The sequence below is a fragment of the Manis pentadactyla genome, chromosome 3 (genome assembly GCF_030020395.1).
Source record: "Manis pentadactyla isolate mManPen7 chromosome 3, mManPen7.hap1, whole genome shotgun sequence".
In the NCBI taxonomy this organism is placed as follows: domain Eukaryota; kingdom Metazoa; phylum Chordata; class Mammalia; order Pholidota; family Manidae; genus Manis; species Manis pentadactyla.
Window position 1 is genome coordinate 185,577,095 of NC_080021.1, and position 24,616 is coordinate 185,601,710.

At 36.9% G+C, this 24,616-nt stretch overlaps 1 protein-coding gene across 6 annotated transcripts in view; it reads left to right on the forward strand.

Annotated features, from left to right (window-relative positions):
* The window catches only part of UNC13B (unc-13 homolog B), a 302,361-nt gene that overhangs the window by 107,017 nt on the left and 170,728 nt on the right, over positions 1–24,616 (forward strand). For all 6 annotated transcript variants that reach the window (XM_057498809.1, XM_057498808.1, XM_057498810.1 and 3 more), the window contains 2 exons: positions 12,000–12,073; positions 21,091–21,148. In XM_057498809.1, the coding sequence (XP_057354792.1) occupies positions 12,000–12,073; positions 21,091–21,148 (132 nt within the window). The remainder of the gene's footprint in view (positions 1–11,999; positions 12,074–21,090; positions 21,149–24,616) is intronic.

Consider the following 24,616-nt stretch of genomic DNA (forward strand, 5'->3'; position numbering starts at 1 on the left):
TCAGTCCATCCATCATTGCATTTTAAAAAAACATTCATCCTTCATTGCATTTTAAACATTCCTCTTTCAACTCCGCGTGACTTATATTGTGTCACAGATAGTAGTGTACATTGCTGTCTAGATTTTCAGTTTCATGAGGGCCCTTCTGTAGTTTATTTTGGTATCTGTAGTGTTTACTTGGCACGTCATAGGTTCCTAATGTTTTTTAAATAAATATTAAGATAATATCTCAGATAGGTAAAGTCTGTCTTTGACACAAGTTAATGTGAGTGTGCTAAGCTTTTGCCTTTATGATAACCACATTTAGGGTAGAGTTTTAAAGGAAGAATTTTAGCTTATAACATGCCATATTTTAGCAAAGGAATTTTTTTTTTGGATAATTCAGAAACCTGTGAAATATTCTATTCAATTTCTTACCATCTTTTAAAAATAGTGACTTGTAACATTTTTATTATGTTGAAAGTTCAGAAAATACAGGTATGCAGAAGGATGTAAAATTTTTTTTACAATCTCACCAACTAGAGATGTTTTTACATGTTGATATTTCTTTTAGTTTTTTCATATGCATATATGGTTTGTCCTATAAAATGGCACTGTATATTACATTTTAACCTGTTTTATTCACTAATTACAATTAAAATATGTTTTTCCTCTATAATATTTTCAATGGTTGATTTTATTTTATTGTATGACTCCACAATAATAATAAAAATAACATTTGTTGACCAATTGGTGTGTGCCTGTGGGTCTATGAATAAGCATTTACATATGTATCTGATTTAATTCAATCTTTGAGGTAGGCCCAATTATTATTTCCATTTTAGAGGTGAGGAAACTCAGGCAAAGGGTATTTACATACTTGCCCAAAGTCACATAACTGGTAAGTGGTAAAGTCAGGACTTAAACCTGAATGGTTTGGCTTGGCTCCAGAGCCTAGGCTTTTAATTTAAATTGTAATACATTTAACCACTCCTCTTGCTGGATATTTTGATCTTTCAGAGTTTGTACTATTGTAAATAGTATTTCAATAAACATCCTTGTATATCTCTATTTTTTTTAAAACTATTTTGAGGGTTGAGGCAGTAATAACATGCCCAATGGTTTAAAAAGTTATCCAGAGGGTGGAGCCAAGATGGCAGCGTGAGTAGAGCAGCAGAAATCTCCTCCCAAAACCACATATATTTATGAAAATATAACAAAGACAACACTTCCTAGAATAGAGACCAGAGGACACAGGACAACATCCAGACCACATCCACACCTGCGTGAACCCAGTGCCTTGCGAAGGGGGTAAGATACAAGCCCCAGCCCGGCGGGACCCGAGTGCCCCTCCCCCCAGCTCCCTGTGGGATGAGAGGAGTTGGATCAGGGAGGGAGAGGGAACCCAGGACTGCTGAACACCCAGCCCCAGCCATCCAGACCAGAGCGCAGACACAGGGGTCCTGGATACTAGGGAAAAAGGGCAGTAAGACTGGTGAGCGGGTCCCTGAGGCCAGGCCATAGGACAGAGAAAAGCAAGCGAGCGCCTTTTATTTTTATTTTTTTATTATTTAATTTTTGTTGTTGTTTTTTTGTTTTTGTTTTGTTTTGTTTTGTTTTGGCTAGTGCTTTTTGGAAGTCTTAAAGGGACAGGGCAGGACACTTAGTCCAGAGGCAGGGAATCTGGGGATCTCTGGGCACTCTAACCCCCTGGGCAGCAGGGAGCACGGAGGCCCCTCACGGAGATAAATAACCTCCCAGCCACTCCCCCTCCAACGTGGCTCCATCATTTTGGAGTAGCAGCCCGAGACAGGCCATGCCCACAGCAACAGCGGAGATAAACTCCTAGCAGCCGGGCAGGAAGCAGAAGCCCTGTCTGCGCGCAGCTGCCCAGCACAAGCCACTAGAGGTCGCTGTTCTCCCAGGAGAGGAAGGCCACAAACCAACAAGAAGGGAAGTTCTTCCAGCCGTCACTCGTCCCAGGTCTGCAAACTATTTCTATCACCATGAAAAGGCAAAATTACAGGCAAACCAAGATCACAGAGACAACACCAGAGAAGGAGACAGACCTAACCAGTCTTCCTGAAAAAGAATTCAAAATAAAAATCATAAACATGCTGACGGAGATGCAGAGAAATATGCAAGAGCTAAGGGATGAAGTCCGGAGGGAGATCACAGATGCCAGGAAGGAGATTACAGAAGTGAAACAAACTCTGGAAGGATTTATAAGGAGAATGGATAAGATGCAAGAGGCCATTGATGAAATAGAAACCAGAGAACAGGAATGCATAGAAGCTGACATAGAGATAAAAGGATCTCCAGGAATGAAACAATATTAAGAGAACTGTGTGACCAATCCAAAAGGAACAATATCTGTATTATAGGGGTACCAGAAGAAGAAGAGAGAGTAAAAGGAATAGAAAGTGTCTTTGAAGAAATAATTGCTGAAAATTTCCCCAAACTGGGGGAGGAAATAATCGAACAGACCACGGAAATACACAGAACTCCCAACAGAAAGGACCCAAGGAGGACAACACCAAGACACATAATAATTAAAATGGCAAAGATCAAGGACAAGGAAAGAGTGTTAAAGGCAGCTAGAGAGAAAAAGGTCACCTATAAAGGAAAACCCATCAGGCTATCATTAGACTTCTCAACAGAAACCTTGCAAGCCAGAAGAGAATGGCATGATATATTTAATGCAATGAAACAGAAGGGCCTTGAACCAAGGATATTGTATCCAGCACGATTATCATTTAAATATGATGGAGGGATTAAACAATTCCCAGACAAGCAAAGCTGAGGGAATTTGCCTCCCACAAACTACCTCTACAGTGCATCTTACAGGGACTGCTCTAGATGGGAGCACTCTTAAAAAAAGCACAGAACAAAACACCCAACATATGAAGAATGGAGGAGGAGGAATAAGAAGGGAGAGAAGAAAAGAATCTCCAGACAGTGTATATAATGGCTCAATAAGTGAGCTAAGTTAGGCAGTAAGATACTAAAGAGGCTAACCTTGAACCTTTGGTAACCATGAATTTAAATCCTGCAATGGCAATAAGTACATATCTTTCTGTAGTCACCCTAAATGTAAATGGACTTAATGCACCAATCAAAAGACACAGTAATAGAATGGATAAAAAAGCAAGACCCATCTATATGCTGCTTACAAGAAACTCACCTCAAACCCAAAGACATGCACAGACTAAAAGTCAAGGGATGGAAAAACATATTTCAAGCAAACAACAGTGAGAAGAAAGCAGGGGTTGCAGTACTAATATCAGACAAAATAGACTTCAAAACAAAGAAAGTAACAAGAGATAGAGAAGGACACTACATAATGATAAAGGGCTCAGTCAAACAAGAGGATATAACCATTCTAAATATATATGCTCCCAACACAGGAGCACCAGCATATGTGAAACAAATACTAACAGAACTAAAGGGGGATATAGACTGCAATGCATTCATTCTAGGAGACTTCAACACACCACTCACCCCAAAGGATAGATCCACCGGGCAGAAAATAAGTAAGGACACGGAAGCACTGAACAACACAGTAGAGCAGATGGACCTAATAGACATCTATAGAACTGTACATCCAAAAGCAACGGGATATACATTCTTCTCAAGTGCACATGGAACATTCTCCAGAATAGACCACATACTAGGCCACAAAAAGAGCCTCAGAAAATTCCAAAAGATTGAAATCCTACCAACCAACTTTTCAGACCACAAAGGCATAAAACTAGAAATAAATTCTACAAAGAAAACAAAAAGGCTCACAAACACTTAGAGGCTTAATGACATGCTCCTAAATAATCAATGGATCAACGAACAAATTAAAATAGAGATCAAGGAATATATGGAAACAAATGACAACAACAACACAAAGCCTCAACTCCTGTGGGATGGAGTGAAGGCAGTCTTAAGAGGAAAGTATATAGTGATCGAGGCACACTTGAAGAAGGAAGAACAATCCCAAATCAATAGTCTAACATCACAATTATCGAAACTGGAAAAGGAAGAACAAATGAAGCCTTAAGTCAGCAGAAGGAGGAACATAATAAAGATCAGAGAAGAAATAAACAAAATTGAAAAGAATAAAACAATAGCAAAAATCAATGAAACCAAGAGCTGGTTCTTCGAAAAAATAAACAAAATAGATAAGCCTCTAGCCAAACTTATTAAGAGAAAAAGAGAATCAACACACATCAACAGAATCAGAAATGAGAACGGAAAAATCACGACAGACTCCACAGAAATACAAAGAATTATTAAAGACTACTATGAAAACCTATATGCCAACAAGCTGGAAAACCTAGAAGAAATGGACAACTTCCTAGAAAAATACAACCTTCCAAGACTGACCCAGAAAGAAACACAAAAGTTAAACAAACCAATTACGAGCAAAGAAATTGCAACGGTACTCAAAAAACTACCCAAGAGCAAACCCCCGCGCCGGACGGATTTACCTCGGAATTTTATCAGACACACAGAGAAGACATAATACCCATTCTCCTTAAAGTTTTCCAAAAAAAGAAGAGGAGGGAATACTCCCAAACTCATTCTATGAAGCCAACTTCACCCTAATACCAATACCAGGCAAAGACCCCACCAAAAAAGAAAATTACAGGCCAATATCCCTGATGAAAGAAGATGCAAAAATACTCAATAAAATATTAGCCAACCGAATTCAAAAATATATCAAAAGGATCATACACCATGACCAAGTGGGATTCATCCCAGGGATGCAAGGATGGTACAACATTCGAAAATCCATCAACATCATCCACCACATCAAAAAAAAGAAAGACAAAAACCACATGATCATCTCCATAGATGCTGAAAAAGCATTTGAGAAAATTCAACATCCATTCATGATAAAAACTCTCAGCAAAATAGGTATAGAGGACAAGTACCTCAACATAATAAAGGCCATACATGATAAACCCACAGCCAACATTATACTGAACAGTGAGAAGCTGAAAGCTTTTCCTCTGCAATCGGGAACAAGACAGGGATGCCCACTCTCTCCACTGTTATTTAACATAGTACTGGAGGTTCTAGCCACAGCAATTAGACAAAACAAAGAAATACAAGGAATCCAGATTGGTAAAGAAGAAGTCAAACTGTCACTATTTGCAGATGACATGATATTGTACATAAAAAACCCTAAAGACTCCACTCCAAAACTACTAGAACTGATATCGGAATACAGCAAAGATGCAGGATACAAAATTAACACACAGAAATCTGTGGCTTTCCTATATACTAACAATAAACTAATAGAAAGAGAAATCAGGAAGACAATTCCATTCACAATTGCATCAAAAAGAATAAAATACCTAGGAATTAACCTAACCAAACAAGTGAAAGATCTATACCCTGAAAACTACAAGTCACTCTTAAGAGAAATTAAAGGGGACACTAACAAATGGAAACTCATCCCATGCTCGTAGCCAGGAAGAATTAATATCGTCAAAATGGCCATCCTGCCCAAAGCAATATACAGATTTGATGCAATCCCTATGCAACTACCAGCAACATTCTTCAATGAACTGGAACAAATAATTCAAAAATTCATATGGAAACACCAAAGACCCCGAATAGCCAAAGCAATCCTGAGAAAGAAGAATAAAGTAGGGGGGATCTCACTCCCCAACTTCAAGCTCTACTATAAAGCCATAGTAATCAAGACAATTTGGTATTGGCACAAGAACAGAGCCACAGACCAATGGAACAGACTAGAGAATCCAGACATTAACCCAGACATATATGGTCAATTAATATTTGATAAAGGAGCCATGGACATACAATGGCAAAATGACAGTCTCTTCAACAGATGGTGCTGGCAATACTGGACAGCTACATGTAGGAGAATGCAACTGGACCATTGTCTAACCCCATATACAAAAGTAAACTCAAAATGGATCAAAGACCTGAATGTAAGTCATGAAACCATTAAGCTCTTGGAAGAAAACATAGGCAAAAACCTCTTAGACATAAACATGAGTGACCTCTTCTTGAACATATCTCCCCGGGCAAGGAAAACAACAGCAAAAATGAACAAGTGGGACTATATTAAGCTGAAAAGCTTCTGTACAGCAAAAGACACCATCAATAGAACAAAAAGGTACCCTATAGTATGGGAGAATATATTTGTAAATGACAGATCTTATAAAGGCTTGACGTCCAAAATATATAAAGAGCTCACCCACCTCAACAAACAAAAAACAAATAATCCTATTAAAAAATGGGCAGAGGAACTGAACAGACAGTTCTCCAAAAAAGAAATACAGATGGCCAACAGACACATGAAAAGATGCTCCACATCGCTAATTATCAGAGAAATGCAAATTAAAACCACAATGAGGTATCACCTCACACCAGTAAGGATGGCTTCCATCCAAAGGACAAACAACAACAAATGTTGGCGAGGTTGTGGAGAAAGGGGAACCCTCCTACACTGCTGGTGGGAATGTAAATTAGTTCAACCATTGTGGAAAGCAGTATGGAGGTTCCTCAAAAGGCTCAAAATAGAGTTACCATTTGACCCAGGAATTCTACTCCTAGAAATTTACCCTAAGAATGCAGCACTCAAGTTTGAAAAAGACAGATGCACCCCTATGTTTATCACAGCACTACTTACAATAGCCAAGAATTGGAAGCAACCTAAGTGTCCATCATTAGATGAATGAATAAAGAAGATGTGGTACATATACACAATGGAATATTACTCAGCCATAAGAATAAGACAAATCCTACCATTTGCAACAATATGGATGGAGCTAGAGGGTATTATGCTCAGTGAAATAAGCCAAGCAGAGAAAGAGAAATACCAAATGATTTCACTCATCTGTGGAGTATAAGAACAAAGGAAAAACTGAAGGAACAAAACAGTAGCAGAATCACAGAACCCAAGAATGGACTAACAGGTACCAAAGGGAAGGGACTGGGGAGGATGGGTGGGTAGGGAGGGATAAGGGGGGGGAAGAAGAAAGGGGGTATTATGATTAGCATGCATAATGGGGGGGTGGGAGAAAGGGGAGGGCTATCCAACACAGAGAAGACAAGTAGTGATTCTATAACATTTTGCTATGCTGATGGACAGTGACTGTAAAGGGGTTTGTGGAGGTGATCTGGTATAGGGGAGAGCCTAGTAACCATAATATTCTTCTTGTATTTGTAGATTAATGGTAACAAAAAAAAAAAAGAAAGAAAAGGGGGATTACTCCCTGATAGGATAAAACTACCTGTAAATCAACAATTAATGCATGCTTTAAATATCCCTAATTTTGATCATTTAAAGGGTGTCAGATGATCATCTATGGAAGTACATTTTTCTGATAATATTCCTTTCTTTAAAAAAAAAAAAAAGCAGTTCCTGTGTGGTGATCTCCAATAAGTTCTTCACAATGATATAAAGGGCATATCAAAGTGTGGGCAAAGGGTTTGTTTGTGTTTATACAAAGGATCAAAGCCGTATTTGGCTACCCAGAAAACGAATTAAGATACGATGTGAAGAAGAACTTCCAACATCAACATTCTCTGAAAGAGTCATTCCAGAAGATGATCATCAAGAAACTTCAGCAAAGATCCTGGCGCTGTTGCAGTTGTAGCTGCATTCATCCCACCCGTTCCTGGACTTGCCATTGGGTTGAAGAAGGAGATATCTAAGCTGGCCTGTGCATACAGTAAAACAACAAATTTGACTGGATCTATACTGTCAGAACTCAACCAAGAATTAGGAGGAGTGCAAGTTGCAGCGCTCCAAAATCTTGCAACTACAGACTATCTGCTGTTAAAAGAACATATGGGATGTGAATAGTTCCCAGGAATGTGTTGTTTTAATTTGTCTAATTTTTCTCAAACTATTCAAATTCCGTTAGACAATATCCATCATAGTGATAAGTTTTCACAAATGCCTAGGGTGCCTATCTGGTTTTCTTGGTTTCACTGGAGATGGCTGGTAATTGTAGGTCTGCTTTGGTTATGTAGCTGTATTCCTATTATGTTAATGTGTGTGTGCAATTTAATTAGTAGTTTAAAACCTATACATGCTTATGTTACTCTACAAGAAGATATGTCAAAGAAATAATCAATCTTCCCATGTTTTCTTCCGTCTGCTACTTCTATAGCTTTTCTTCTTCCTTCCTAATTACAACCCTTAAGTAGAATTTGTGCCTAATAACGAAATTACCGTGTATCATAATTCTTTCAAGTGGTAAAAATACCTCAAGACAAATGCTGGGCATAAAAGCCACAGGGCATAAATCTGCAAAGAAGTAAAAAGCTAACCTTTTCAAACAATATTGCTTCTCTCTCACTTACCAACTTTACATTTCCCTGTATGGCCCCGGAAGATGACTGGTTAGCCAGAGACGGGTAAGATTCCTCAAGGGAGGAACAACCTAAGACAGGCACAGTCGCAGGGGGGCCATCAGGTGAGAAATTGGGGATCAACAGAGGTGAGGCTTAGAACCTCACCCCCGCTGTTCTGAGAGAAATCTGCATCCGTGGATGTTTTGTTGCCCTTGTCTAGCTTGGATTAATACCTAGTCTATAGGCACACACCTGATCATCTACATTTGCCCTCTTACAGCACTAAACTATGTTTTCTACCTTTATCTTGCATCTACCTACCATTTCAGCATTTTATTAAAAATAATAATAATAATAATAATAAGGGAGAAATGTGGGATTCACATATAAATCAAGTATAAAAATCAAACGAATATTCATATTTGACCTGATTGTTTATAGTTCATAATGCGTGATCAAAAACGAAAGTTTCTGTGATGACTGCCCTTGTACTGTTCACCATGTAAGAACTTATTCACTATGTAAGAATTTGTTCACCATGTAAGAACTTGTTCGTTATTCTTTAGAAGATTGGAGACTGTTGAGAATTAGGCTTGGGGTTGATTAATGATTGTGCATTGAGTCCCCTATACAGAATTTTATTGTTGTTAACAACCATTTGATCAATAAATATGAGAGATGCCCTCTCAAAAAATAAATAAGTAAGTAAGTAAGTAAGTAAGTAAATAAATAAATAAGTTATCCGGTCAATGGACAGTGACTGTAATGGGGATGGGGTATGTGGTGGGGACTTGATAATAGGGGGAATATAGTAACCACAGTGTTGCTCATGTGAAACCTGTGCATAAGATTGTAAATCAGTGATACCTTAATTTGAAAAAAAAGTTACCAGTCAAAATATCACCCTCACAAATCAGTTCTCTTCCTTGTAGGCTACCACTATTAAAACTTCCTTGTGTATCTTTCCAGAGTCAGTCTTTGACTCAATAAGAGTATATATAAACCCCCAACTCTTTTTAAAACACAAATAATAGCATATTCTAATACACTGGCTGCCCCTTACAGTTTTCCACTTAACAGTGTATCTTAATCAATCATTTTGCACCAGAACATATAGATCTGGAGCACAGCAGCTCTTCCTCCCCTTTTCCTTCTTTTTAACAAATGCAGAGTATATCATTTTATGATTAGTAAGTGCTATACAATTTAGGTAGTAGATTACTTGAAGGTTTTATTATAAGACTTTGAAATATTGCCAACAATTGCTAAAGAGTGGTTTGAGGGGAAGGAGGTGAAATTTTAGACAGGAGGGACAAAGGAGAAAGGGCTGTGTTTGATCAGTCATGTGAACTACTAGAAAGGGTATTTATTTGAATGTCTCCAAAGTTGATCTGATTCATATATTGCCTCAGTGTTTCTCTTTTGTGCCAGACATGTGAATGTATGTGATGTTTTAAAAATGGTTTTTGTTTTTTTTGATGTTATAGTCAATCTTAAATATATAGAAGTGATTATTTTTTCTTTACTTTTTAAAAATTGTGGTAAAATACACATAGCATAAAATGAACTATCTTAACCATTTTTAAGTTTATAGTTCACTGGTATTATTGCATTCATAATGTTGCAGAACCATCATCATCATTCATATTCCTAGCTGTTTTCATCTTGTGAAACTGAAGCTCTCTATCCATTAAAAAATAACTCCCCACTCTTCTTTTCCCTAGCCCTTGGCAACCACCATTCCATTTTCTATCTCCATGATTTTGATGATTCTAAGTACCTCATATAAGTGGAATCATATAGCATTTATCTTTTTGTGACTGGCTTATTTCACTTAGCATAATGTCCTCAAGGTTCATCCATGTTATAGCATATGTCAGAACTTGCTTCCTTTTTAAGGCTGAATAATATTCCATCACATGTACAGTTGACCCTTGCACAACTCAGAGGTTAGGGGTGCCAATCCCTGCACAGTCAAAAATCCACATATAACTTTTGACTCCCTTACCAATAACATAAAACTAAGTTGATTAACACATTATCTATGTTAATATATATACTGTATTCTTAAAATAAAGTAAGCTAAAGAAATGAAAATGTTTCTTCATATTGTTGCAAATCCCAAAAATCTTCTCTAGTATATTTATTGGGAAAAAAAAGCCATGTGTAAGTGGATCCAGGCAGTTCAAAACTGTGTTGTTCAAGGGTCAACTGTATATCACCATGTTTTGCTTATCCATTCATTTATTGATGGACACTTTGGTTGCTTTCACATTTTAGGTATTGTGAATAATGTGCTATGAACAGGGGTGTGCAAATCTCTTTGAGATTCTGCTTACAACTCTTCAAGATATATATACAGAAGTGGCATTACTGGATCATGTAGTAATTCTATATTTAATTTTCTGAAGAATCAGTATATTGTTTTTCATAGTGGCTGTATCATTTTGTATTCCCACCAACAATGTATGAGGTTTCCAAATTTTCAAATCCTTGCCAACGCTTGTTAATTTCTGTTTTTTGATATTAGCCATCCTAATGATTGTGAAGTGATATCTCATTGTAGTTTTGGTTTATATTTCCCTAATGATCAGTGATGTTGAGCATCTTTTTATGTACTTAGTGGTCACTTTTATATCTTCATTGGAGAAATGTCTGTCAAGTCCTTTGCCAGTTTTTGAATTGGGTTTTTGTTTTATTGTTGAGAATTTGGAGTTCTCTGTATATTCTGGCATTAATCCCTTATCAGAGATTTGATTTGCAAATATTTTCTCCCATACTGTGTTTACCTTTTTATTCTGTTGATGTTGTCTTTTTTACTTTTTGATGTTGTCTTTTGATGCAGAAAACTTTTTCATTTTCATGAAGTCTAATTTGTCTATTTTTTCTGTTGTTGCCTGTGTCTTAGGTGTCCTATCCAAGAAATCATTGTCAAATCCAATGTTGTGCAGCTTTTGTTTTCTGCTTTCTTCTAAGGATTTTATAGTTTTAGGTCTTTTACATTTAAGTTTTGATCCCTTTTGAGGTGACTTTTTTTTTTGTATAGTGTTAGGAAAGGATAAAACTTCATTCTTTTGCAGGTGGATGTCCAGTTTTCCCAGCACCATTGATTGAAAAGACTCTTTTATCCATTTAATGGTCTTGGTACCCTTGTCAAAAAAACATTTGACCATATATGTAAGGGTGTATTTCTGGGTTCACTATTCTAGTCATTGGTCTTCATGTCTGTCTTTATGTTGGTACCATGGTACCACATTGTTTTTGATTACTGTGGCTTTAGTAGTAAGTTTTGAAATTAGGAAGTATGAGTACTCCAGGTTCATTCTTCCTTTTCAAGGTTGTTGCACCTATTTGGGGTCTGTTGAGATTCCATATGAATTTTAGGATGGGGTTTTCTATTTCTGCAAAAACATCATTGGGATTTTGGTAGCTATTGTATTGAATCTAAGATCATTTTTCAGTAGTATTGATTTCTTAACAATATTAAGTCCTCTGATGCAATGAGAATAATAGCATATCATTTTGGTTTTTCTGAAGATTCAAGTTAATATTCATGGCAGGAACCAAGCCAGCCAGTGAAATTAGTCCATCACTACCACCCTTCTAAGTTTGATCTTTTGATTGAATAAAGTATTATTGACCCATGTTTAAATTATTAACCTGGTGATATGGTTTATTCTTTTTCATCGTAGATATCCCCGAGGAGGAAGCCAGATATTGGACCTACAAATTGGAGCAAATCAATGCCTTGGGAGCTGACAATGAGGTACGAACTGTCTTATTTGCAATATAGAGAGATGGAGAAAATCTCTTTATAGGATACTTCATAGTTTGCTAAGGGAGGGACCCAAGAGCATGTTGAAGAATGAAAGAATTTAAACTTCATTAAAGAAAAAAGGCAGCTGAAAGATTGCCTGATACTTCATGAGAAGGATCTATTTCCCTCTTCTCCTATTCGTCCTTTTGTCCCCCAGAAGTGGCTGAATTGGCAATAGTCTGGCTCTAGACTTTTGAGGAGGGAGCTTATACTAAGGAAACTGTCATTTTGTTACAGATGAGCAGAAGGCATTTTTTCTACTCATTCCCAGATTCTTGGATATATTCCTTATTCATATGCTCTTTTTAGGAGTGTTTAGACATTACATTGCTTGGTTCTGCTGTCCTAGCTTATCTCTGGAGATGAGTCTGGTGCACAAAAAAGAACAAACCAAGACAATCTGGGCCATCAGTAATGGAGAATGTTTTTGTGATTGCTGATGGAGGGAAAAGATAAGTGTTTATACTTCCGGACATGTTGGGCTATTAGAATATTGGTCTGATTATAAGATATAATTTGGAGTGCCAGGGGATATTTTAGAGGAAATTTCTGGCAAGCAACTTCATGAAAGAGTCAGGGTTGGATGGGCTGGGGAGCTGCAGGCATAGCGTTTGGACTCATTGACATATTGGTAACATTTGAAGTCATAGGAAAAGAAGAGCTCACTTAGGTAGAGTATGTAGAAGTATTGAAGAAGAACGGGGACAAAACCTTGGGAAACATCAAAGATAGAATATGGAGAAACAAGGGACTGAGGAAGAATTGCCTGAAAAAGTGAGTAGGAGAACCAGAAAAATGCTTATGGAACAACGAAAAAAGAGTTTTAAGGCAGAAATTCTCAATAGTGTCATCATTACTATGAACAAAGATGGTGAGTAATGAAATGGAGCCATTGGATTTGGCAGTTAATGACCACTATCCATAATAAGTGCACGAAGTCAAAATGAAGTGGTTTGATGAGTGTACTCGTTTTCTAGAGCTGCTGTGACAAATTGCCACAAGTTGCATGGCTACAACAACAGAAATTTATTCTCTCTCTGTTATGGAGGCTGGAATTCTGAAATGAAGGTTTTGACAGGGTCATGTGCTTCTGGAGGCTCTGAGGAAGAAACTGTTTCATGCGTCTTTCCTCTCAATGTGATTCCAAGCAGTCCTTGCTGTTCCTTGGCTTGTAGATACATCATTCAAGTCTGCCTCTGTTTTCACATGCCTCCCTGTGTGTGTCTGTCTGTCTTCACAATATCGTTGTGTCCAAATTTACATTTGTCTTGTGAGAACACCAGTCTTTGGATAACTTGATTACATCTACAGAGAGACCACATTTACAAATAAGGTCACACTGATAGGTACCAGGGATTAGAACTCGAACATCTTTTATAGGAACATAATTCAACCCACAGTGAGTTAAATCAAAGATGAAGAAATGGAATTTGGGGCAAGTGCAGACTACTCTTTTTGGGGTTTTCCCTTACCTTATCCGAATGCTTAATAGGCTTTCTGTTACTAAACTAGATAAACTCTTCTCATGCCCAAGCCAGCACCCCAACTTTTCTTTTTTGTCGAAAGCTCGTCTTTCTTCTCCCCTTGTTAAGTGCCAATATCCACTTACCCTTTGTATCCACTTTATCCTTCATGTTTTTGTTTTCCTACAGCGTGTCTGTGGAGTGGTATACTACCTTCTAAACTTCCACCTTCTTTGTTTTCTTAGTAAAGAAACACATTGCACTCTGGATTTTACAGGCTTTAAGTGTGTTACTAGGTAGAGTCAGGTGACGAAAGTAAAATAATAAAAAAACCACTTGTTATTTATACAAATATTGAAGAATTTTAAAAGTTCTGATTATGGTTCTTGGTCTGTGATTCTCAACTCTCTCTGAGATTATTGCCATTTGTTTATATTGTAGGATTCACTAAGTTTACTTCTTTCATCCCTTCTTACACCACCCTGTTTTTTTTTAACTTTTTGAAATAGAGTTCACATACCATACAGTTCACATATTTAAAGTGTACAATTTAGTGACTTTTAGTATATACACAGAGTTGTACATCCATCACCACAATTTTAGAATGCTTTCATTACCTCATAAAGAAATCTTGTGTCCTTACCAATCATACTCCAGTCCCCTCATTTTCCTCAGTCCTAGGCAACCACTCATCTGCTTTCTGTCTCTATACATTGGTTTACTCTGGACATTTCCATTTATCCAATATGTGGCCCTTTCTGATTGTCTTTTTCTCACTTAGCGTAATCTTTTCAAAATTTCTTCTGTGTATAGCATGTATCAGTACTTCATTCTTTTTTTTTTTTCTATTCTATTTCAGCTCCACTTTTTTTTTTTGGTATCATTAATCTACAATTACATGAGGAACATTATGTTTACTAGACTCCCCCCCACAAACCCCATTACAGTCACTGTCATCAGCGTAGTAAGATGCTGTAGAATCACTACTTGTCTTCTCTGTGTTGCACAGCCCTCCCCATGCCCCTCCACATTATACATGCTAATCGTAATGCCCCCTTTCTTTTTCCTCCCGCTTATCCCTCCCTTTCCACCCATCCTCCCCAGTCCCTTTCCCTTTGATAACTGTTAGTCTATACTTGGGTTCTGTGATTCTGCTGCTATTTGGTTTCTTCAGTTTTTTCTTTGTTCTTATACTCCACATATGAGTGAAATAATTTGGTACTTGTCTTTCTCCACCTAGCTTATTTCACTGAGTATAATACCCTCTAGCTCCATCCATGTTGTTGCAAATGGTAGGATTTGTTTTCTTCTTATGGCTAAATAATATTCCATTGTGTGTATGTACCACATCTTCTTTATCCATTCATCTGCTGATGGACACTTAGGTTGCTTCCATTCTTGGCTATTGTAAATAGTGCTGCGATAAACATAAGGGTGCATCTGTCTTTTTGAAACTGGGCTGCTGCATTCTTAGGGTAAATTCCTAGAAGTGGAATTCCTGGGTCAAATGGTACTTCTATTTTGAGCTTTTTAAGGAACCTCTATACTGCTTTCCACAATGGTTGAACTAGTTTACATTCCCACCAGCAGTGTAGGAGGGTTCCCCTTTCTCCACAACCTTGCCAACATTTGTTGTTTGTCTTTTGGATGGTTGCGATACTTACTGGTGTGAGGTGATATCTCATTGTGGTTTTAATTTGCATGTCTCTAATGACTGGCGATGTGGAACATCTTTTCATATGTCTGTTGGCCATCTGAATTTCTTCTTTGGAGAACTGTCTGTTCAGCTCTTCTGCCCATTTTTTAATTGGATTATTTGCTTTTTGTTTGTTGGGGTGCGTGAGCTCTTTATGTATTTTGGATGTCAATCCTTTATTGGATATGTCATTCATGAATATATTCTCCCATACTGTAGAATGTCTCTTTGTTCTATTGATGGTGTCCTTTGCTGTACAGAAGCTTTTCAACTTGATATAGTCCCCCTTGTTCATTTTTGCTTTTGTTTCCCTTGCCCAGGGAGATATGTTCATGAAGAAGTTGCTCATGTTTATGTCCAAGAGATTTTTGCCTATGTTTTTTTCTAAGAGTTTTATGGTTTCATGACTTACATTCAGGTCTTTGATCCATTTTGAATTTACTTTTGTGTGTGGGGTTAGACAATGATCCAGTTTCACTCTCTTACATGTAGCTGTCCAGTTTTGCCAACACCAGCTGTTGAAGAGGCTGTCATTTCCCCATTGTATATCCATGGATCCCTTATCGTATATTAATTAACCGTATATGTTTTGGTTAATATCTGGACTCTCTATTCTGTTCCACTGGTCTGTGGTTCTATTCTTGTGCCAGTACCAAATTGTCTAGATTACTGTGGCTTTGTAGTAGTGCTTGAAGTTGGGAAGCGAGATGCCCCCTGCTTTATTCTTCCTTCTCAGGATTGCTTTGGCTATTCGGGGCATTTTGTGGTTCCATATGAATTTTAAAACTATTTGTTCCAGTTCGCTGAAGAATGTTGTTGGTATTTTGATAGGCATTGCATTGAATCTGTAGATTGCTTTAGGCAGGATGGCCATTTTGACAATATTAATTCTTCTTAGCCAAGAGCATGGGATGAGTTTCCATTTGTCAGTGTCCTCTTTAATTTCTCTTAAGAGTGTCTTGTAGTTTTCAGGGTATAGGTCTTTCACTTCCTTGGTTAGGTTTATTCCTAGATATTTTATTATTCTTTTTGATGCAATTGTGAATGGAATTGTTTTCCTGATTTCTCTTTCTGTTAGTTCATCGTTACTTTATAGGAAAGCAACAGATTTCTGTGTATTAATTTTGTATCCTGCAACTTTGCTGAATTCAGATATTAGTTCTAGTAGTTTTGGAGTGGATTCTTTAGGTTTTTTTATGTACAATATCATGTCATCTGCAAATAGTGACAGTTTGAGTTCTTCCTTACCAATCTAGGTGCCTTTTATTTCTTTGTGTTGTCTGATTGCTGTGGCTAGGACTTCCAGTACTGTGTTGACTAAAGGTGGGGAGAGTGGGCATCCTTGTCTTATTCCCAATCTCAAAGGAAAAGCTTTCAGCTTCTCACTCTGAAGTATGATGTTGGCTGTGGGTTTGTCATATATGGCTTTTATTATGTTGATGTACTTGCCCTCTACACCTATTTTGTTGAGAGTTTTTATCATGAGTGGATGTTGAATTTTGTCAACTGCGTTTTCAGCATCTATGGAGATGATCATGTGGTTTTTGTCCTTCTTTTTGTTGATGTGGTGGATAATGTTTGTGAATTTTCGAATGTTTTTCTATCGTTGCATCCCTGGGATGAATCCCACTTGATCATGGTGTATGATCCTCTTGATGTATTTTTGGGTTCAGTTTGCTATTATTTTGTTGAGTATTTTTGCATCTGTGTTCATAAGGGATATGGTCTGTATTTTCTTTTTTTGTGGTGTATTTGCCTGGTTTTGTTATTAGAGTCCTTTTCCTTTAAATTGAAAATTCCATGTAGTAGTTTTGAAGGTTAGATTGAGATTGAAATTGAAGTTCTATTGTTTTTTTATTTGTTTTGGTAGGTGCATGGTGTCTTATCTTTTAGTGATGTTAAAATTCAACCGTGGATTCAACTTGTATCAGCCATATTTTATCCATTATAAAGTATTCCCACCAGCCTTTCACCTAATGGTTTTAGCAGTAAATAATAAAGTAATGTTATTAGAGCTTGCAGAATTATGATTTTCTAACTGTACCACCCTTTCAACATTTATTTGCTGTGATTTGTCTATAAAAAAGAACTTCCTCTTAGAGTTTTCTGGTTTGCTTATAATAAAGTCTGCACAAGAAAAAGATTGTTTATCAGTTTCCAAAATAACGAGCCATTGCTTTAACAATTTCTCAAGGCTACAAGAGCTTTGTTTTTTTTTTTTAAGGCTGGATCATTATGAATTTATAGATTTTGATATATTTGGTGTGTTTCAATCCATTGCAGTCATCATCTTATCTTTGGTTTGTGGAAGCCTGAAGTTGGTTTCTGTGTCCTTTTTTCTTCTTTCTATTTTTATCATGAAAAAATTTTAAGCAGACATAAAATTAGAGGAAACAGGAAGATGAAACCTTGTATACTTATCTCCGAAGATTCAATGATTCACAAGATTTTGTCATACTTAGTGCATAATCATTTTAGAAACACTCTTTGTAGAGTCTTTTATTATTCTATGGTATTTAATAGGTCCCATACATAGCAATCTCTTTGGTCCAGAAGCACTGAGTCAAGAGTAACCTTGAGTTGGATTGTACCATATATATATATTTTTTGTATCATTAATCTACAATTACATGAAGAACATTATGTTTACTAGGCTCCCCCCTTCACCAAGTCCCCCCCACATACCCCTTCACAGTCACTCTTCATCAGTGTAGTAAGATGCTGTAAAATCACTACTTGTCTTCTCTGCATTGTACAGCCCTCCCCATGCCCCCCACACACGTAATGCCCCCTTTCTTTTTCCCCGCCCTTGTCCCTCCCTTCCCACCCATCCTCCCCAGTCCCTCTCCCTTTGGTAACTATTAGTTCATTCTTGGGTTCTATGATTCTGCTGCTATTTTGTTCCTTCAGTTTTCCTTTGTTCTTATACTCCACATATGAGTGAAATCATTTGATACTTGTCTTTCTCTGCCTGGCTTATTTCACTGAGCATAGTACCCTCTAGCTCCATCCATGTTGTTGCAAATTGTACCATATATTTTTTTTAATTTTTTATTAAGGTATTATTGATATACACTCTTATGAAGGTTTCACATGAAAAAACAATCTGGTTACTACATTTACCCGTATTATCAAGTCACCACCCATACCCCAATGCAGTCACTGTCCATCAGTGTAGTAAGATGCCACAGATTCACTATTTGCCTTCTCTGAGCTACACTGTTTTCCCCGTGATCCCCCACACCATGTATAGTTCCCTTGATCTATTAATGGACACTTCGGTTGCTTCCATATCTTGGATATTTGTAAATATACTGTTTTTTTATTAACTAAAAAATAAAACTAAAAACTTATAGTTTTTTCAAATTTCATTAAGTTTTTACCTCATGCCTTTTTTCTGTTCAAGATACCACCCAGAGCACTGTATTACATCCAGTTGTCACATCTCCTTAGGCTCCTCTTGGCTGTGACATTTTGTCAGACTTCCCTTGTTTTTGGTGTTCACTTATTTTAAAAAATTCATTGTGTAAGACATCCAGTGTAATTTTTAATAGAGTGGAAGTGGGAGCCTTGTCTTTTTCCTGACTATATGCTTCTTAAGTCTTAAAGTATGATGTTTGTAGTAGGTTTGATAGATACTTTATCAGATTAAAGGAATTTTATTTTTAGAAATTTGTCATGAAAAAGTTTGGGATTTTGTCCAGGCTTTTCTGCATTTATTAGATCACATAGTTTTTCTCCTTTAGTCTACTTATTATGATGAATTATATGAATATTTTTTCAGATACTGAACTATCCTTACATTTAAAGCCCACTTAGTCATGGTATATGGACATTCATATATCAACATCCATACATATGCACACACACACACACACACACACACACACACACATATATATGTATTTGCATATAAATGTAATGTTTATGATGGATTTGGCTTGGTAAGCTGTTTAGGATTTTTGCATCTATGTTCATAAATGAAGCCTGTAATTTCCTTTCCTTGTATTATCTTTGTGCTGTCGTTCATAGGTAGAGATTTTTCCTTAGCTGTCTTAATATTATTAACTAGGCTCTAGTGGGTCTTCAGCTTTCTTCTTTGGGCTGGAAGAGATTCATTAAATACCTTCTAAAAATACCTACTCTCATCCCATGCTTGAAGTTTTAGAATTTCCTCACTGTTATGCCTATGTATTGCCTTAAAAAAGTCATTGATTATAATAGTTATTATTTATTTAAATTGATTATTTTTTAAGTGAAATATAGTTGATATTCAGTATTATATTGGCTTCAGTTTTACAGCATAGTGATTCAATATTATATACATTATGAAATATTCCCCATGGTAAGGGTGGTTACCCCTGTTACTATACTAAGATATAATGGTTATTATTTATAACCAAGGCCCTTTGTCATTTTGGAGTGCATTGCTTAACCCTCAAGAACTTCTGAATATTTTTATGACTGGCAGTTTTATTCATATTATCATATTGGTTAAATTATGCTTGATTTCTGATTATTCCCGATTGTAAGTAGTAACAGCAGTATATATCTGATATTTCTATCCTAGTTTTATTGTTTGTAAAGTACTTTACACATAAAAGTGTATTTATGTACAAAAAGTGTTTTGTATTTTGGATCCAACCACTTGAAATGCCCTTTACAATTAACACTCCTTTGTGAGCTACCATCAAATTTTGTCTGGATTATTGCAATAGTTCATCTAATTTCCTTCTTGTTCCCTACAGTTCACCTTACACAACAGCCAGAGTGATTTTTAAGGTGTGGTCAAGTCATATTCCTTGTATTTAAAACTCTGTTGACTTGCCAGTACACTAGCATAAAATCCAAGCTCCTTATCATGATTTACCAACTTTATTCCCTTAGTGCCTAGAAAAAGGCCCTGTACATATGTTCTCAAGAAATATCTGTTGAATGAATGACTCACTCATTGACAGTATTAGAGAAGTTCTGTGTTGCCCAGCATCTCACAGCTTACTACTAAATGACAGAGTCAGGAAGAGAATGTCAGATCTCATATTTGCAAGTTGCTGGACCAAGTTATGTCTTTGCAATCCTCCAGTAGACTCTCAACCAAAACTATGCTGTTATCCAGACTGTGTAGCTACATTAACTTGTTTATAGTTTTCTCTTTTTTTTACCTTTCCTAACTGTGCCCATCCTTAAGACTTTCACTTAATTCTCCCTTTTTTAGAATTTTTTTTTTTTTATGACTTCAGTATTCTGCACTTATTTTCTGGTGGTGAGGGTGGTGGGTTGGTTTGGAAAGGCTAGAATATAAATGGGAAAGGGGGACTGTAGTAGGTACCAGATGTTGCATTATATACTTAAATAAGTAATTTAACATACTTCCCACATGACCTTGTGAGGGAAGAAGCACTATTACTTTTTTTACAGATGAGAAAATTCAGGTCTTTCACCCAATGGAGGAATCTATACATTATCCTTAGAAAAATCAGAGGACTGAGTTTTCTGAGTCCTTGAAGGCTCCTCTAAGGCTGAACCATATACAGCACCTGGCAGAGCTGGTGCATACCCAGGTGCTTTTGGTCAGAACAGCCTTGGCTGTCCTATTTTAGCCTGTTGTATTGGGCCAGTACCGTATCTGATAGTCTGGCCTGTATGTCAGGGTCATACAGGGAACTTAGAGGCAGGATGATGTGTTTCTGTTAAATAAATATTTGACTCTAGTCAGCTTCTATGCCTTCTATATAATTTTTTTCCTCTACTTGGGCCTCTTATTATATATATATATATATTTTTTTTTTTCTCCTTTCTGCCTCTAGTATTCTATTCCAGAAGAAAGCCAGAGGAAACCATTGCCCACTGCTGCCGCCCAGTGTTGTAAGTAAGAAACTCATCTCTGAATCTGTTACAGCTTTTTGTCAGTTCTCTGAAGTGACTTATTTGGAATTGGGAAGGGTGCAGATGTGGTTTGTATAAACAGAAGGTATTCCAGAAGTACACCTCATTAGCTTTAAGAAGAGGTCTTTTGCAGCGTAGCATAGAGAAGACAAGTAGTGACTCTGGCATCTTACTACACTGGTGGACAATGACTTCAGTGGGGTGGGGGAACTTGATAATATATAGGTGAATGTAATAACCACAATGTTTTTCATGTGAAACCTTCATAAGAGTATATCAATGACACTTTAATAAAAAAAGGAAGAAGAGGTCTTTTGAGTTTGTATGACTATAGACAGGACAGTGGTGCTCATCTTTTCTCTCCTCCTGCAGCTTTTATCCCTGGAGAAATGATTTTTCCCATTCTATCCCTATTTACCTGTTATTTTTTTTTAACCTTCAGTTTAAATGTCACCACTTTTGGGAAATCTTCCTGTTATTTCCTCTGTCATCCAAGTTTAGCTTAGGTGTCTCTTCTGTTTCTATAGTATCCTGTGGAAAAATTATATCCACAAATAGTTTTTCATACATTATAATCTGTATTTCTTTGACAAAAACAGTTTTTAAAGGTATAGACATTCTTCCATTTTGTATTCCTAGCAGCTGGCTCAACACCTGATATGTATTATAGTAAGCCTCAATAAAGTTGGATAACTACTGAGAGAATTTGTCATTTCTCCTGAGATTAATTTACCCAAATAGATTCCTTGAAATGAACCATGCATTATTGGTATATTGCTACCTTCTTAGTTTGTCTCAAAATAGCTTGAGGAAGAACACTAAAAGACTGATTTGGAGTCTATTCTCTTTCACTTTTTCAATCTATTGGAGGGTGAGTATGTGTGTGTATGCTGTGCTTTTGTGTTGCTATAGGTTTTGGAGTTAAACACCTAACTTTAATGAATTGTAAGTAGAAAGTGGTGGTGATGGTGGTAGTAGTTATTGTGGTAATATTAGTAATAATAAGAACCATAACAACTAACGCATTTTGATGTCTTAGAGTATGCCAGATGCAGCTCTAAGAGCTAAAATGTACTAAATTAATCTTCACCACAACTCTTAAGACAGAATTTTTTGTTAGTTTTTTTAAAATTAAGGTATTATTGACATACACTCTTCTGAACGTTTCACATGAAAAACAATGTGGTTATTACATTCACGCATATTATTGAGTCCCCTCCCATACTCCATTGCAGTCACTGTCCATCAATGTGGGAAGATGCCACAAAGTCCCTATTTGCCTTCTCTGGGCTACACTGTCTTCCCCATGATCTCCCCCACACTGTGTGTGCCAATCATAATACCCCTCAATCCCCTTCTCCTTCCCTCCCCACCCACCCTCCCTCACCCCACCCCTTTGGTAACCGCTACTCCCTCTGAAGTCTGTGAGGCTGCTGCTGATTTGTTCCTGCAGTTTTGCTTTGTTGTTACACTCCACAAATGAGGAAATCATTTGGCACTTGTCTTTCTCCACCTGGCTTATTTCACTGAGCATAATGTCCTCCAGCTCCATCTATGTTGTTGCAGTTGGTAGGATTTGTTTCTTCCTTACGGCTGAATAGTATTCCATTGTGTATATGTACCATATCTTTATCCATTCATTTACTGATGGACATAAAGACATAGATTTTATGGTTGTCCCCATTTTCAGGTGAGAAAACTGAAGCTTAAAGAGACTGAGTAATTTGCCACAAATCATTTAGGTAGTAAGTGGTGAAGTAAATATTCAAACACAGATAATCTGACTATATAACCCATGTTACACTACTTCCTTCAAAATGTTTCTGAAAAGGAAAACCTCCTTTCATGGTTTGTAAATCCTTTGGTTGCCTTCTCTTCTGAAGGCTACTTTCATGATAACAGTAAGACCAGTGGCAGAAGTCAAAATGTTTTCTTATTTAAAGAAAACCTGGTATTTTTCATGTATTTATTATGTGAAATTATTATTTCTTTATTAATTATAATCTTATCATTTTAATTAATATTTTTATTTATTATTATTTTGCCATTTAGGACTTAGTATTTATTAAATATTTAGGTTTATAAGATCAGAAGAATCCAAATTGAAGATCAGATTGTGAATTAAAATCTATAGGTCCTTCCTGAAACTCATAGTAATGAGTTAATTTTGACCTTTTAATTCTTTTAAACTAGGACTGCTAATGAGTAGTGAAATGTAATGATTGAAATTTCACTTCCCATTCCTTCCTGGGCCCATTTGATGAAAAGTAGTCGAAGTGATTAAAGAGCAAATGCCAAGAGGGCAGGAGGAAATAAAAAGCCATAAATAATCAGCAAGTTCATGTTCATACATTTTTCATTATCTTTACTGACTAATTTTTCTCTGAATAGTCTGTTCCTGTCTTTTGAGTACTCACTCCCTCGTGTACTTTTTTTAAAATTTATTTTTATTTTGGTATCATTAATCTACAATTACATGAGCAACATTATGGTTACTAGACTCCCCCCATCATCAAGTCCCCCCCACATACCCCATTAGAGTCATTGTCCATCAGCATAGTAAGATGCTATAGAATCACTACTTGTCTGTGTTGTACAGCTCTCCCCGTGCTCCCCCCAACATTATGTCTGCTAATTGTAATGCCCCATTTTCCCCCTTGTCCCTCCCTTCACACCCATCCTCCCCAGACCCTTTCCCTTTGGTAACTGTTAGGCCATTCTTGGGTTCTGTGAGTCTATTGCTGTTTTGTTCCTTCAGTTTTTTTCTTTGTTCTTATACTCCATATATGAGTGAAATCATTTGGTACTTGTCTTTCTCCACCTGGCTTATTTCACTGAACATAATACCCTCTAGCTCCATCCATGTTGTTGCAAATGGTAGGATTTCTTCTTATGGCTGAATAATATTCCATTGTGTGTATGTACCACATCTTCTTTATCCATTCATCTGCTGATGGACACTTAGGTGGCTTCCATTTCTTGGCTATTGTAAATAGTGCTGCGATAAACATAGGGGTGCATCTGTCTTTTTGAAACTGGGCTGCTGCATTCTTAGGGTAAATTCCTAGGAGTGGAATTCCTGGGTCAAATGGTATTTCTATTTTGAGCGTTTTGAGGAACCTCCATACTGCTTTCCACAATGGTTGAACTAATTTACATTCCCACCAGCAGTGTAGGAGGGTTCCCCTTTCTCCACATCCTCGCTAATATTTGTTGTTATTTGTCTTTTGGATGGTGGCCATCCTTACTGGTGTGAGGTGATATCTCATTGTGGTTTTAATTTGCATTTCTCTGATGACTAGCAATGTGGAACATCTTTTCATGTGTCTGTTGGCCATCATCTGAATTTCTTCTTTGGAGAAGTATCTGTTCATATCCTCTGCTCATTTTTAATTGGATTATTTGCATTTCGTTTGTTGAGGTGCGTTAGCTCTTTGTATATTTTGA